General features: G+C 34.5%; 2 protein-coding genes across 2 annotated transcripts in view; one reads left to right on the forward strand and one right to left on the reverse strand.

Annotated features, from left to right (window-relative positions):
- Nucleotides 1–365: 365 nt before the first annotated feature.
- On the reverse strand, nucleotides 366–14895 carry psmd5 (proteasome 26S subunit, non-ATPase 5). The gene is given in 10 exon segments (NM_001017573.2): nucleotides 366–846; nucleotides 2386–2526; nucleotides 2612–2721; nucleotides 4460–4651; nucleotides 6147–6289; nucleotides 6435–6544; nucleotides 6622–6750; nucleotides 8589–8702; nucleotides 11083–11227; nucleotides 14685–14895. Coding segments are annotated over 10 exon segments (1518 nt in total). The 5' UTR covers nucleotides 14861–14895; the 3' UTR covers nucleotides 366–588.
- A 608-nt stretch (nucleotides 14896–15503) lies between these two features.
- Nucleotides 15504–17366, forward strand: part of col27a1a (collagen, type XXVII, alpha 1a) — a 229348-nt gene continuing 227485 nt past the window's right edge. The window contains exon 1 of the mRNA XM_087299058.1: nucleotides 15504–15708. The gene's annotated coding sequence lies outside the window, so the exon portion shown is untranslated. The remainder of the gene's footprint in view (nucleotides 15709–17366) is intronic.

The raw sequence follows: 17366 nt of genomic DNA on the forward strand, positions 1-17366 counted from the left end.
GACAATGAGTTCACTGTACTCAAATGGCCTCAACAGTCACCAGAGCTCAATCCAATAGAGCAGCTTTGGGATGTGGTGGAATGGGAAATTCGCATCATGGATGTGCAGCCGACAAATCTGCAGCAACTGCGTGATGCTATCATGTCAATATGGAGCAAAATCTCTCAGGAATATTTCCAGTACCTTGTTGAATCTATGCTACGAAAGATTAGGACAGTTCTGAAGGCAAAAGGGGGTCCATCCCGGTACTAGTAAGGTGTACCTAATAAAGTGGCCGGTGTGTATAAATTGTCTGCATATGTATTCATATTAACCCAAATATGTTTGAATGGTTTAAGTACAAAAACAAAATATGGCAGCAGCGAACCCCTCTAATGTTCATTTTAATGGCACAACAAGATACAAACAACCAAATTAAACATCAAAAATCTGCAAGTACAAACAAACATTGTGTTTATCAAGTGCTGGAAACTCAAACTTCTCCACTGTGAGCTGTTTGAAAAGCTTTTGGTCACTTGTGGATATAGAAACTGAGAAAAGATTTTGGAACTCTTGACTGAAGTATAAATGTGTGTTTGTGTGCGTGTCTCAGTCGGCCCCTTCTGTTGTGACTGCAGACACGGCGGTGACGTAATACGAGCCCTCGTTCAGGTACGTCTTCAGCTTTAAGTAATTGTGCGCTCCGAAGATCTTCTGTACGCTGGAGGAGCTCAGGAGCGCAGACACCAGCTCAAACTTACAATCCTTCGCTTCTTTTCCAGAGCCGACGGAGCGATCCATCACCCACTCCACAAACCCTGGAGTGTCCATCATCTGCTGCTGAGCCCACGGCTGACAACCGATGGCCTGAGGACGACACACATTAGAGAAGTATGAAAAAAGGCACAATTACACACTGTTTACTCACCATCAAGTAAGCTTTATGATTTTCTTTGTTCTGTTGAACGCAAAAGAAGATATTTTGAAGAATGTTAGAAACCGGCACTGCCAATAGTGGAAAAACAAATACTATTGAAGTCAATGGTTAAAGATTTCGGTCCCACTTTATACTAAGTGTCCTTAACTACTATGTACTTACATCAAAAAATAATTACAATGTACTTACTGTGTTCATAAAGTATTTAAGAACACTTGTGGTGCTCTTGAATTGGGATAGAGGTTGGGTTAGGGACAGGTTTGGTGGCAGGGGTAGGTTTAAGGGTGGGTTAAGGTGTAGGGAATGGTCAGCAGTATATTTACAAATGTAATTACAGAAGTTAGTTACAGATGTAATTACATACATGTACTTAATCAAGCATAAGTACACAGTAAATATAAATTATTATAAAAAATCTTGCAAAGGCTGTATTTTAATTTAAATGTAACAATTGTGTAACTGATGTACACTCAAGGCCACTTTATTAGGTACACCTCTCCAACTGCTCGTTACCGCAAATTTCTAATCAGCCAATCACATGGCAGCAACTCAATGCATTTAGGCATGTGTTTCTCAATATGCGTTCTTCAGCGGTCTTGTGTTCTTGTGCAACGTCATCATCAGCTGCCTAAGTTAGCAAGTACAGGGGATGCGTGAAACTTCCCGGATGTGATCTTGATATCAAGGACACACCGATGCAGACTTGAGCACCGAAATCCCTCTGAAGTCCCAGAAGTCGTTGCGACTGGAGGTGGGAAGTGCAGCATTTTATTTAGATGTATTATTAAAGGTCAGAGATATCACTTATTTACCTCAGGAGTTTCCCTAAATGAAACGGTGAAATTAAATATTACCATGAACATCTTAATAAAGGAGTAAACACATTAAGGGGTGTTTGTTAGCTGAAATTCGAATTAAAATCTGTTTTATTTATATTGTGCAGTGTATATTTATGATGTTTTATGCACAATATATATTTTGAAAAGGGGAAAAACAATAAATGGGTGTAAGAGTGCTGCACTGTTTAAATAATTTACCATTTAAAAGGCGTGAAGGTCACATGACCATCAGGAAGAACGCAGCATCTCATTTCTTAAAGGACGCGTTCTCTGCCCTCACGGTCTCCTGAGTTCGTTCTTCCGAGGACACCTGGCAAGACCGGTCGCCACAAGAACGCAAGTCCGTTCTCTGCGTTCTTGGAATTAAGAAACAGCCATGATCAAGACACGATATGCATTGCGGTGCAGTCAACAGCAACTGCGTGATGCTATCATGTCAATATGGAGCAAAATCTCTCAGGAATATTTCCAGTACCTTGTCCAATCTACGCCACGAAAGATTAAGGCAGTTCTGAAGGCAAAAGGGGGTAGTAAGGTGTACCTAATAAAGTGGCCAGTGAGTGTATATTGTAATAAAAGTGTTGTGCATCTCACTCTAACACACACACTCTTGAACACTGTGTCTCTTACAGTGAATATCCTGAGTGCGCTGCAGTGGAGTTCTGGGAAGGGCTGAGTACTGATGTTCCTTATCATCGCCATAGGCTGAGAGCTCAGACAGTTAAACCAGGACTCGCAGGTCAGTAACAGGTCATCCGTCTGCTGCTCCACCTACACACACACACACATACACACCACAGACGTCTCAGAGCAAAACTTCTCAACACAGACATGCGATGAGGAAACGCACACTTACAGGCAGCGTGAGCAGCTGAGCTAGAGCCTCCAGACAGCGCACTCTCAGTTCAGTGGCTCCGTCAGACGCTACTTTACTCATCCTCTTCAACACCGACACAAACTTCTCACCTGGAGGAGAAAACATCATGGGAAAAATCTACAAATATGGCTATGGCTGGGTGCATATTTACGGGTTTTGTTGGGTTGGATTCTGCAAGCTTTCAAATTGATTCAGTTCAGATTTTGATTCAAATTTGATTCATTTAAGAATATTTGCGATATGGGTTTTGATTGCAAGTTTATAATCTGATTCAGTTCAGATTTTGATTCGGATTCATTTAAAAATATTTGCGATGTGGATTTTTATTAAACGCTTCTAAACTGAATCTGATTCAGTTCAGATTATGATTCGATTTTGATTCATTTGAAAATACTTGCAATATGGATTTTGGCTGCAAGCTTCCAGTCTGATTCAGTTCAGATATTGATTAGATTCTGATTCCTTTGAGATTATTTGTAATCTACAATTTGAATGCAAGCATCCAATCTGATTCAGTTCAGATTTTGATTCAAATTCGATTCATTTAAGAATATTTGAGATATAGGTTTTGATTGCAAGTTAATAATCTGATTCAGTTCAGATTTTGATTCGGATTCATTTAAGAATATTTGCGATGTGGATTTTTATTAAAAGCTTCTAATCTGAATCTGATTAGGTTCATATTTTGATTCGATTTTGATTTACTTGAGAATACTTGCAATATGGATTTTGACTGCAAGCTTTCAGTCTGATTCAGTTCAGATTTTGATTTGATTACGATTCATTTGAAAATATTTGAGTACTGGATTTCGATCACAACTTTCAAACCTGATTCAGTTCAGAGTTTTAATCAGATTATTTGAGAATATTTGCTCAAGGATTGCAGTCTGAATCTGATTCAGTTGATATTTTTATTTGATTCTTATTTGGATTCATTTGAGAATATTTGCTATCTGGATTTCGATTGCAAGCTCCAATTTAATTTAGTTCAGACTTTGATTTGATTCTGATTAATTTGAGAATATTTGCGATATGGGTTTTGATTGCAAGTTTATAATCTGATTCAGTTCAGATTGTGATTCTGATTCATTTAAGAATATTTGCAATGTGTATTTTTATTATAAGCTTCTAATCTGAATCTGATGCAGTTCAGATTTTGATTAGATTTTGATTCATTTGAGAACACTTGCAATCTGGATTTTGACTGCTAGCTTCCAGTCTGATTCAGTTCAGATATTGATTAGATTCTGATTCATTTGAGATTATTTGCAATCTGCAATGTAAATGCAAGCATCCAATCTGATTCAGTTCAGATTTTGATTCGAATCTGAAGAATTTAAGAATATTTGCGATATGGATTTTAATTGCATGGTTATGATCTAAATCAGTTCAGATTGTGATTCAATTCAGATTCATCGGAGTATATTTGCAATCTAGATTTTGACTGCAAGCTTCCATTCTTATTCAGTTCAGATTTTGATTACATTCTGATTCTTTTAAAAATATTTGAGATCCAGACTTTGATTGCAAGCTTTCAGTCTGATTCAGTTCAGATTTTGATTTGATTCTGATTCATTTGAAAATAATTGCAAACTGGATTTTGGTCGCAAACTTCCATTCTGATTCAGTTCAGATTGTGAATTGGATTCATTTGAGAATATTTGCGATTTAAATTTGGACATATTTTGATTTTATTCAGAATGTGAATCAAATTACAGCGACTGGATTGTGCTGCATGTATGCTACTGGGAGGTTTTATTAATCGCAAATATGAAACATAAATCACAGGCTGTGATTGGTCTACTGTTCATGTATGCGTTTGCTCACCTGTTTTCTGCAGGACCTGTTTGCCCTCCACCGTACCACCCAGCACCCCGAGCGTATCCAGGGCAACAGGAGTCAATGTGGGGTCAAGGTTCATTACCATGGAGAAAACCACTTCAAGAAACACGGGATACTTCTCACACACCTGCTGAGGGCTGTCCATGATCGCCAGACTGCCAAAAAACTTCACCAGGCCTGCAATTATCAGAATAATAATATATAAATAATAAAATGCATTAAAAAAATGTAATTATAGCTCAATTTCCAAAATAATATTAATAATATTTAATCTTCTGTATTTAACAATTTCAATGATATTTAAATTGAAAAATATGTAAGGATTAAATAAATTGTTAATATTAATATTAAAAACAAGAACAATAATAATAAAAAATAAGTTTTAGAACTTTATACAAAAAATTTGTAGATAACCAATTTCAATGCATTATTATTAATAATATTTTCTACCACGTTCAGCTAGAAAAAATTCATACTGATTACTTTTTAAAATAATAATAAAATAATAATAATAACTTTAATTACAGTCTTGAATAATGTGACTGAATAACAATAAAAATAAAAGGATAAAAGTAGAAGAAAAATAATATTTATACTTTCAGAAATTTTACATTTTACATTACAATTTAACAATTACCAAAACATAATAATTTTAATAATATTTAAATTCTTATGAATATTTAAACATCTATGTTCAACAATTTCAATTAGATTTTAAATGATTACAAAGTAAGAATTAAATTAAATAATATTAATATTAAAAACAAGAACAATAATTAATAAAATAAGTTTCAGTAATTTATACAAACAATTTATAGCAATCAATTTTAATGCAGCATAATATTATTAATAATAATATTAAGATTTTCAGCTACTTTCAGCTATAAACCATTCATTCTGATTACTTCAAAATAATAATATTAAAAAAATAATAATTATTATTATTATTAGAATTACAGTCTTGAATAATTTGATTAAATAATAATGACAATAATAATAATAATAATAAATCATAAAAGGAGAAGAAAATAATATTTAGGCTTTCAGAAATTTAAATATAGATCATTTCCTTTTAACAATTACCAAAATAATAATAACTATAATAATAATAATAATAATTACATCCTTTGAAATATATTTAACCATCTATATTAAACTATTTCTATATTTTAAATGATTACTGAGTAAGGATTAAAAAATAGAGAAAAAAAGAACAATAAAAATAAAAAAATTGTAGGAATTCATACAAACAATTTATAGATAACCAACTTCAATGCGACATAATATTATTATTGTTAATAATAACATTAATAATAACAATTATTATTAAAACTACTATTATAATTATTATTAATAATAATATTATTTTAACAATAATTTTAGCTATAAACAACTCATCTTGATTATTTTCATAATAACAATAATAATAATAATAATAATAATAATATTTATTATTGTTATTATTATCGTTGTTATTATTATCGTTGTTATTATTATTATTATTAATATTAATAATAATAATAATAATAATAATAATAATAATAATAATAATAATATTACAGTCTTGAATAATTTGATTGAATCATTTCCATGACATTTGCTTCTTAACATATCCAGACATTTTTTAATGATTGTGGAAACTTTCAAACACAACACACACACACACACACACCTGGCAGGTAAAGGCTTGAGAAGGTGTCCGATTCAGCAGCGATGATCATGTTGGAGATTTTATCCATAATGCCTTGTTGTGCCAGATACTGACGGCCATGTTGGCTCTGAGCCAAATTGGTCACCATCTCTATAGCAGTTGCTCTGGGAAGAGAAGAAAGAAGGTTAATCTCTGCAGGCACAAATGTGTCATATCATATTACTACAGCTATGCGTGTGTGTGTATGTGTGTGTGTGTGTGTGTGTGTGAGAGAGAGAGAGAAAGAGAGAGAGAGAGAGAGATCATTACCTGACCAACACATCATCTCCAGTCAGCTCCTCCAGCATCTGTGAGATCAAGCCGCTGTTAGCGCAGTAGCCCAGAGACACTGGAGAAACTGTAGACACCTCCACTATCAACTGAACACACGTTCATATGATTAATACAGCTGAATAAACCCAAATCTCTCAGAAACGTCACACCTTTAAAAACACACCTCATAGACTCTGTATCTGATGATGTCACTGGTGAGCATCACATCCTTCAGCTTGTTCAGCAAATCAGAGCGGAACAAAGCATCAAGCCCCGCCTTCGTGTTGCTGAGTTTACTCAGTGCGGCGATCGCCTGATAAAAAGACACAAATAAAAGGACAAAACACGCATTTAATTTAATTTAAAATGAGAAAATGTGAATTTTACTTTCATGTGGATTAAAAATGAGAGTAGGTGCGTCCCAAATCACATACTTAAGAACTATTCCACCCCATTTTGTAGTATAGATAGTGTAAGTAGTGCGATAAATCTGAAAACTAAACAGAATAAGTGCACTTTAAATACCCGGATGATGCACTTATTCAACCAGTAAAAAGAAGTGTGGAGTGGTGGACACTTCATACACTCAATGACCACAGCTCTGCTCATGTAGAGGAAGGGGCGGAGCTTTCAGGCAGTAATGTTGGATTAGTTTATGATGGATTGTGAAAGCAAAATTCTTCTACGAGAATGATTATAGCACCTCCTGATGGTTAATGCGGTTATACCAAGCGGCAACCACCCGCTCTCCCTCGGGAAGCCATTACGGAAGTAACTGAAACTGCAATTAATCGAAATTTCCGCTAGTCCTGGCTCCATAATAGAGCAAATTTCAATTGAGCCCACTGTTAGAACGGCCAACTTTCCAGCAGAAAAAAGGTGTTTACAGCCTGGTACAAAGAACGATTTTGGTTCATATAGCTAATATTACCCTTCATGACAACTGTGAGGGGGGTGAATTTCGTTATAACTCATCTGTTTCCTTTAAATTAGGCTATATTAAGTTTGAATAATGAAGGGCGTGGCCACTTGAGTGACAGCTAGGTCTCGCTGGTCGCCGTCACTTTACCTCAGCTGACTCCGCTATGTGTGTGTGGTCGTTGAGTGTATGAAGTGTCCACCACTCCACACTTCTTTTTACTGGTTGAAAAAATGCATCATCTGGGTATTTAAAGTGCACTTATTCTGTTTAGTTTTCAGTGCGTACGCACTACTTACACTATCTATACTACAATATGGGGTAGAATAGTTCTTAAGTATGTGATTTGGAACGCACCTAATCTCATTTTAAATCCGCATGAAATTAAAAGCCACTAGTCACTGAACTCGACATATTGATTATAGTTTTGTGTTGTTTTATGTGGCTTTGCACTGTTAGTTGCCTTTTGGCCTTATTTCTTACAATTATCAGATGGCATGGCGTGCTGTGTGCACTTAATTGTTCTCACAAACCATTCACGTGGCCTCTATTTCCCATGTGAGTAAAGTTATATACATATATGCCATTTTTTAAAATGTTTTCGTTTTATTTAGGATCATTTATAATTCATCATGAGCCTTACATTATTTAACACAGACTATATCTGAAGTGTTTGGAAGTGATTTGCGTTTTCCTCCTGTAGAAAAACGTCATTAGAACAATGTTTAGTGGCTCAATGTGTTACAGCAGTGTTTTTAAAAGACTGAACACTTTATTGATATAGTGTACAGCCAAGCACAAGTGGTCAGAACATAAACGAGTCACAGGTGATAAAGTGTTAAGCGTTTTCCAAATGTCTGTCTAAGCCAGTTCCAAGCTAAATGCCAGCAGGTGTCTGTAGCTCCTCTCACTTTCCGCCTCTTTGCTCTTGTTTGGTTTCCCGCTGTGGGTGCGATGACACGCAAACAAAATGGCGACGATTGGCCGCACCTACTTGTGGCTTCTTTTGCATGTTCAGAAACCAATGGGTGACGTCACGGATACTACGTCCATATATTTTACAGTCTATGGCTTATACTTGTACTAATTTGGCAACCAGCAAACGTCATCTGGGAAATGGTTTGAATTTCCGCCAAGTAAAAAATCATTAGTGCTTGATTTGGGACGATACTACATACATATATTAGTGCATAGGTACATAGGGCATAGTGTGCCATTGTTTATCTCTGTACCTCTTTGGCCACAGCGATGCGTTCCACACTGATGCACTGAATCACGTCATGCAGGATTTCTACATTGTTCAGCATCTGCGTCACTCCCTCAGCATGTCCAGCCACACGGCCAATCTGTGGACACAGACACAAATGAAAAAAAAAGGTAATGCATTGTGATTCTCCTTATAATGTGCTGACTGGGTTTTTTAAATGTCTTTATAGTTGCACTAAGCTCATTTTGATGTTGATATCAGAAAGCGCCTAAACAAACATGCCTATAACTCAACAGAACTCTGCCTCTTTTTGATATTGTCACTACACTACCTGACAAAAGCCTCGTCACCTGTCCAAGTTTTAGGAACAACAAATAATAACTTGACTTTAAGTTGATCGTTTGGTATCAGAAGTGGCAATAATGAAGGGCAAAGGCCTCTAGATTACGCTTATTTGACCAAAATAAAATATGATTGTGCCTTGATTTTTAAATCTTTAAGTAGGACAGTAAGGTCTGACTTTGCTTAGATAAAAGTCTTGTGACTGAACAGAAATAATGTCCAGTATAGAATATAAAGTCATGCTGCAGTGGAGACAGAATGAATATTGTGTCTGACTCCATCATGAGCTTGGAGGACTGCATCCATACATCTCTGCACTGACTCACATCACTGATTAATAAAGTCATCTGGAATGGCAAAGAAAGCGTTCCTGCAGGACTCCCAGAGTTCATCAAGATTCTCTGCATTCATCTTCAATGCCTCCTCCTTCATCTTACCCTAGAAAGCTCAATAATGTTCATATGTCTGGTGACTGGGCTGGCCAATCCTTGAGCTCCTTGATCTTCTTTGCTTTCAAGAGCTTTGATCTGGAGGCTGAAGTATGAGGAGCGCTATCCTGCTGAAGAATTTGCCCTCTCCTGTGGTTTGTAATGTACTGTGCAGCACAAATGTCTTGATACCTCAGGCTGTTGATGTTTTCATCCACTCTTCAGATCTCTCGCACGCCCCCATACTGAATGTAACCCCAAACCATGATTTTTCCTTCACCAAACTTGACTGATTTCTGTGAGAATCTTGGGTCCATGCGGGTTCCAGTAGGTCTTGTTTATTATTTGTGATGATTGGTATGTCTTCTGCCACTTTGATGATCAACTAGAAGTCAAGTTATTATTTGTTGCTTTTACAACTGGGATCTATGACCTTGCTGCTGATTCAACACTGTGGTCACAAATGTGACCCTGGACCACAAAACCTGTCTTAAGTTGCACAGGAATATTTTTTGGCAATGATCAAAAATACATTGTACGAGTCAAAATTATAGATATTTATTTTATGGCAAAAATCATTGGAATATGAAGTATGATCGTGTCTCGTGAAGATATTTTGTAAATTTCCTACTGTAAATATATTAAAATTCTATTTTTATTACTAAGGTGAATTGCTAAGAACTTAATTTGGACACTTACGCCCCATTCGCACGGGGCGTCAGCGTCAGCGCTTCCCATTCACTTTGAATGGGTGACGTCAAGCATGCCGAACTGCATTGTGGATCCGTCAGCGCCGCTTCAGAGGCGTTGCTCGCCTCAGAAGTTGGGACTAGCTCAACTTTTCAAGCGCCCACTCTAGCGTCAGCCAATCAGATCGCTGTATGCAAATACACCAGCTAGACAGTGGCCTATTGCTGACTGAATTTCATTGGCTGACGCTTCTATGACGATCGTTTCAGCCCCAACTTCAGACACGCCTTTAATCAAGCGTTGACGCTGAAGCCCCGTGTGAATGGGGCGTAAAGGTGATTTCCTCAGCATTCATTTATTTTCCTTCAGCTTAGTCCCATTATTCATATGGGGTTGCCATAGCAGAATGAACCGCCAACTTATCCAGCCAACTTGAATGTTTTACACAGCAGATGCACTTCCAGTTGCAACCCAGTACAGGGAAACACCCATACACCCTTACATGCACACACATACACTACAGCCAATTTAGTTTATTCAGTTCACCTGTAGCGCAAGTGTTTGGACTGTGGGGGAAACCGGAGCACCCGGAGGAAACCAATGCCAACATGGGGAGAACATGCAAACTCAGAAATGCCAACTGGCCCAGCCAGGACTCGATCCAGCAACCTTCTTGCTATGAGGCAACAGTGCTAACCACTGAGCACTTTTCCTCAGTATTTACTTTTTTTTTTTAATTCACAGATTTTCAACTGCTTCTATTTTCCTGTCACAACAAACTTTACACCAATAGAAAACTCTTTTATTTCCCTTTTATTTTCCCTTTATTCTTTTATTTTTATTTCATGCTATGTATGTATAAATATCAGTTTTATAAAATAGACACTGATGGCTGGTGATTTTGTGGTTTAGGATCACATATTTCTCAGTGCGCCTTAATCCACAGTTTTTTAATTTTTTTCAAAATACTTGTGGGTAAAGTGAACGGGGGAACAACACTGAAAAAGTGAGCGGGGCGGTATAGAATGATGCATTGAGTTGCACTTCTGTTCTACTGACCTGTGTGAGCGTGAGCACTTTGACCGAGTCATCAGGATGGTTGAGTCCGCTCTGGAGCGCCGTCCTGTAGTTCTGTGCAAGCTGAACCGGTTCTAAAGCCTGCAGGACTCGACTCAGGATCTCCACACACACCTCAATCTGCTCTCTGCACCCAACAACAAACAAAAAACAGACAGAAAGCAGTGTTCAATCACGGAAAATAATTCTCCATGTAAAACATTTTTTAAGATCACATTGTCAAGTGCCAAATAAGAGGGTTTTTCGTTTTGATATGCACGTTTCATTTAAACAAATGAAACTTGTGTAAGTTGTGTAGGATTTCAAACTGACTTGGATTATTGTTTTCGCTTCATTAAAATATCTGAATCACAAATATACTAATTACACGATTTACTGTTCAAGTTCATTTGCGTTATGTTTGCTTTTATGAGCAACACGGTGGCACAGTGGTTAGCAATGTGGCCTCACAGCAAGAAGGTCCCCGGTTCGAGTCCTAGCTGAGTCAGTTGGCATTTCTTTGTGGAGTTTGCATGTTCTCCCCCCGTGTTTGCGTGGGTTTCCTCTGGGTGCTCCGGTTTCCCCCACAGTCCAAACACATGTGCTATAGGTGATCTGGATGAACTGAATTGTCCCTAGAGTGTGTGTGTGTGTGTGTGTGTGAATGAGTGTGTATGGGTGTTTCCTGGTACTGGGTTGCAGCATGAAGGGCACCCCCTGTGTAAAACACATGCTGGAGAAGTTGGTGGTTCATTGCGCTGTGGTGACCCTTGATGAATAAAGGGACTAAGCTGAAGGAAAATGAATGAATGAATATGCTTTCATACACAGCTCTGTAAAAAAATAAGAGAGCGGCAATTTTTATATGGACTTATTGTCATATTCTATGAGTATTTATATAAACAGTTAAAATTATTATATTATATGTGTTTTTAAATGTTAAAGACGCAGTATCTGTATTTTTAAAAATAAAACTCTTTGTCAAAATGAATACCCATTAACCTCTTAATGCCCAGGGTGTTCTTTTACATGTATTTTTTATTTCTCTTTGCTACTGTATGTGGGCCTATTGGAACCTAATTAGAATAAAAACATAAGTATCATCTTTTGATATGATGTACTTTTAGAGAAAAATAATGTTCATATATGTGGACTCGTGGTCCGAATTTACATAAAACACTTTTTCTTGACTGTTTTTAATGCATATTTAACATACAAAAATTATTGGAACATGTTTTGACTATCAGAGAGTAAAAACAACATATTTTCCCCCATTTTGGACAGTTAAAAAAAGGGTTTGGGACATTTCATATTCTGCAAAACAGTTGCAGGATGAGACTGTATGTCTGTAACAAAATATAAAACATTCAAAGTATTTTAAAATAGCCACTTAAGAGCTAAAATGTGCTGTCCACGCAGCCCTAGGAGGTTCAAGGAATAGTTAACACATACACACAAAAAAATCACTAATTATTCTCCCTAAAGTGTTTATGAATCTTCATGATTTATTATTTACTCTCCCGTCATTTTTCCCCTAGTCGTTTACGAGTTGCCTTCTTCTGTTAAACACTGAAGATCAGTAACCATTGACTTCCATATTAGCAAATACAAATACTATAGAAGTCAATGGTTACAGGTTTTCAGTTGTGTTTAACACGAGAAATAATATGGAACAAAATCAATGCCAAAAGTATTGAAATGAAAAGCTTATGGAATAGCACAAGCTGAAAAAAATAAACATGGAATTAGCAACTGCTTGCATTTTAATGACTTGGATTGCCAGGGTTTGTATTTTTAGGGCTTGCAATTGAACACAGCTGTTTATTTAAGCTGTAAATATCTCAACTAAAAATATTTCAAACATGTTTTCATACTTAAAAAAAAAAAATTCATATTCAATATGCAGGTTTCACTCACAAAATATTAAATACCAGTGAAAAATACGAAGCGCAATGTTCAAAAGGTAACTTCCAGTTTATTTTATTTCAGTTCAAAAATTCGCTTCCAAAAATTCAGTGGATGAAATTCGGCTCTTAAAATTCGACATTACTTCCGGGAACTGCAGGGAAAAGCAAAAGATTGCAGATTGACAATCTTCAGCTGCTTTTTCACTAGCAGGTGGACCAATTTAATATTTTTAAACCAGTAAATAATTGAGGAAAAAAGCTAATAACAGCACAAAGGTAGCATTTAATGTCAAATTTTAACAGCCGAATTTGATCCACTGAATTTATGGAAGCGAATTTTTGAACTGAAATAAAGTGAATTGAAAATTGTCTTTTGAATAATTTACATGAAATCTGGAAATTGAATATGAATTATTAAATTTTAAGTATGAAAATGTGTTTGACATATTTTGAGCTTAAATAAACAGCTGTGTTAAATTTCAGGACGTAAAATTACAAACCCTGGCCATGCAAGTCATTAAAATGCAAGCAGTTGTTAATTCAACGTATTATTTTTTTTTTCAGCTTGTGCTATTCGATAAGCTTTTTATTTCAATACCTATGGCATTGATTTTGTTCCATAAACGAACCTCATAAATATTTTTTTTAATGAAGGGAGAGAAAATAATGACAGAATTTTTATTGAATTTTTAAAGTTTTTTGAAGAGTTATTTATTGAGGTGAAGTTGGTTTTATATTACCACATTTGTTTATTTTTGAACAGTGACAACTTGACAAAATTAGAAGTATTTAATAGACTGTGAACGATGTTGTACTTTGAAAGTCATTGGCTGCAAACATGATTTCACTATTTAGAATTTGCAAACAATACTTTTCTGAAATTGTATTATTAAGGAGAAACTCTGAATGTGCAAATATAAAAGCAGGGACATTCTACCAGAAATGTACATTTACACTTATAAAAAATGTGACAGGGCCTGACCTTTAAGCTTGTCGTCCTCGAAAAATCATACAAAGTCATAGCCTTAAAGGTGAATTGCACGCATTTAATGTTAAATTTAATGCAAATGTGACAGGACTGACAGTAACATGAGGACAATTGATTGTAAATATATTTGTTTTATATATTTGTTGTATTTATTTGTAGAAATTATTAATCATTTCATGTTCATAATCAACTGATGTGAATGATAATAACTTAAACTTGCTATTTCTGAAGTATTTCCCCCCAAATAACAGTTTTTAGCTATTAAAACAGTTTTAAAACTATTAAAGCTGAGGACAATGACAGGGTTTGTACATTTGTAAAGTGTATTAATAAAGAACACAAATCTGAGAACCAAATGAATGACATATTCCTTTACAGAACAACTTACAGAAATCAACCATCAGGCTATTTGATAAGAGATGGAAAACTTTTTAATCACTGTATTGATTATTTTATTTCAGGGACAGATAACGTACGTTCCTGGTAAAAAGTCCCACCAACTTTACCTCAATTAGTTATTTGAAAAGGTTTAATAAATCATTCTCGACTTCAATATACAATGAAATGACATGCTGAATGCAAAAATTACGCATTATGTAAAGACTAATAATGAATAAATTCAATAATACTGCTCGCTCATTACAGTAGGCTATCAGTGTGCAGTGTATGGTGTGTATTGCGCCTGTTGACTCAGCAGGATCAACACTCACTTGTCATTAGTGTTTAAAAGGCTGAATATGATCTCCAGTCGGGCTCCAGACACTGCTGGCCTCAAACCGCTCACGGGAGTCGCTAAAACGGCTGTCCGGAGGCTCTTGAGCTCCTCGATCGGATCTTCTGATTCACAGATCTCATTCAACAGACTCTCTATAGGCGCCGCCATCATGGCTCAATGTTTGCGTCACGTGACCGAGGGGCGGGAAACACGCTGAGCTCATTTGCATTTTGTCAGTAAAATCAGAAGCTGTTGTACTGTGTATTTTGAAATTTATATTGTATCATATTACAATTGTAGTATGTATACATTTAGTTTTATTTTTATATGAATGAAATACAATAATTGTTTTTATTTTTAATATGTATGTATAAATATCATACGCATATTAAGTTTAATCAAATGTAATTTGTAACTGTAATTTAATTATATATTTATAAAATAACATTTATAAATCATTATGTATAATCATTTATTGTTCATAAATAATTTATTTTGTTACACACCAAATGCTGTCGATCTCGGTTGTTGCTAGATCAGATAACGTTACAGTTGGAGCTGGAAGTTAACGATAATTATTTATATTATTTATTAAATTTCCAATAAATTGTATTTTAGTAACGTCTACCCCTACCCCAACCATAACCCCGACCGTCACAGTACTGTAAAAATATTAATTATTGTTATACAGTGTCACAAAAATTATGCTATATTGATGCGCGTATCCGCAGCGGTAACCTGTTCAGGATTTACCTTCGATCTTTGGTGTAACTACGGTAATTGGTATTTTAGGCGGAAACTACGGAAACTAGGAAGTCCAAAAATACAGCAATGACCCTATGTAAATACGTTGATGTAACTCAACGTCGTGTAAATTCCAATACCTGTGTATGAAATATTTATACAGTTTAATTTTGGGATGTTTATTAAATTATTCAAGAGTTCTGACAAGTTCGTCCCATGTTTGAGGAGTCACCAGTCTATGGGAGTCGCACGCCAATTTCTAGATGGGCATTCAGGTAACGAACAACAACTCGGTGTAACGTTATTTTATTATGTTATATGGTAACTTTAAATGTGTTGTATATGCTCGTACATTGCGTAGTTTTAGGAAATGTGCTTTATTTGCGTATCCATAAAAGCCTTGTTTTTTTAAAATAAACAAAATCACCAGGACTAGTTGTGAGGGGAGATTCTGTAGCTTAACTTACTTTCCTTTAACGGCCACTAGATGCCGCCATTTGGACTAGTTTTTTCTCAATCATCTTTATTATAAATCGACTATTATTTGTTACTATTAAAGTATTAATTAACAACCCGGAGTTCTAAATGTTCCATACAGCGTTGGTGTCATGTGAAAATACCATGAGACCTTCATATAGCATGGTAACATACTTGTTGATTTCCATATTCATTACAGTATCAGAATCAAAACCTCCTTTATTTGCAAAGTGTGTCCAAACACATATGGAATTCAGTATATATGGAGGACGAAACCTGCAAAAATAATAAATAAGTACGCAAATATATAAATAAATACACAAATTCCTGCATAAAACAATAAATAAATAAATATACAAACAAATAAATAAACAAATTCCTGCATAAAACAATAAATACACAAATAAATAATTATATAAATACACAAATTCCTGCATAAAACAATAAATAAATACACAAATAAATAAATACACAAATTCCTGCATAAATAAAATAATAAATAAATAAATGCACAAATAAATAAATACACAAATTCCTGCATAAAACAATAAATAAATAAACACGCAAATAAATACACAAATTCCTGCATAAATAAAACAATAAATAAATTGATATGCAAATAAATAAATACATAAATACCGGCATAAATAAAACAATAAATAAATAAACACGCAAATAAATACACAAATTCCTGCATAAATAAAACAATAAATAAATTGATATGCAAATAAATAAATACATAAATACCGGCATAAATAAAACAATAAATAAATAAACACGCAAATAAATACACAAATTCCTGCATAAAACAATAAATAAATAGGCAAATAATAAACAAATTCCTGCATAAATAAAACAATAAATAAATAAATAGGCTAATAAATAAATACATAAATTCCTGCATAAAACAATAAATAACTAAACACGCAAATAAATACATAAATTCCTGCATAAAACATTAAATAAATAAATACACAAATAAATGAATAAATAAATACACAAATTCTTGCATAAAACAATAAATAAATAAATACAAAAATAAATAAATACACAAATTTCTGCATAAAACAATAAATAAATAAATACACAAATAAATGAATAAATAAATACACAAATTCCTGCATAAAACAATAAATAAATAAATACACAAATAAATGAATAAATAAATACACAAATTCCTGCATAAAACAATAAATAAATAAATACAACAATAAATAAATACACAAATTTCTGCATAAAACAATAAATAAATAAATACACAAATAAATGAATAAATAAATACACAAATTCCTGCATAAAACAATAAATAAATAAATACAAAAAAAAATAAATACACAAATTCCCGCATAAAACAATAAATAAATAAACAGTTTATTTGACAGTGCAACAGTTCTCTCGCTAAAAAAATCCAAATGGTAAAATAAATCAAATCAAACCAAATCATTTGTGTGACTGC

The sequence above is a fragment of the Danio rerio genome, chromosome 21, assembly GCF_052040795.2.
Source record: "Danio rerio strain M-AB ecotype USA chromosome 21, GRCz13ab, whole genome shotgun sequence".
Taxonomy (NCBI): domain Eukaryota; kingdom Metazoa; phylum Chordata; class Actinopteri; order Cypriniformes; family Danionidae; genus Danio; species Danio rerio.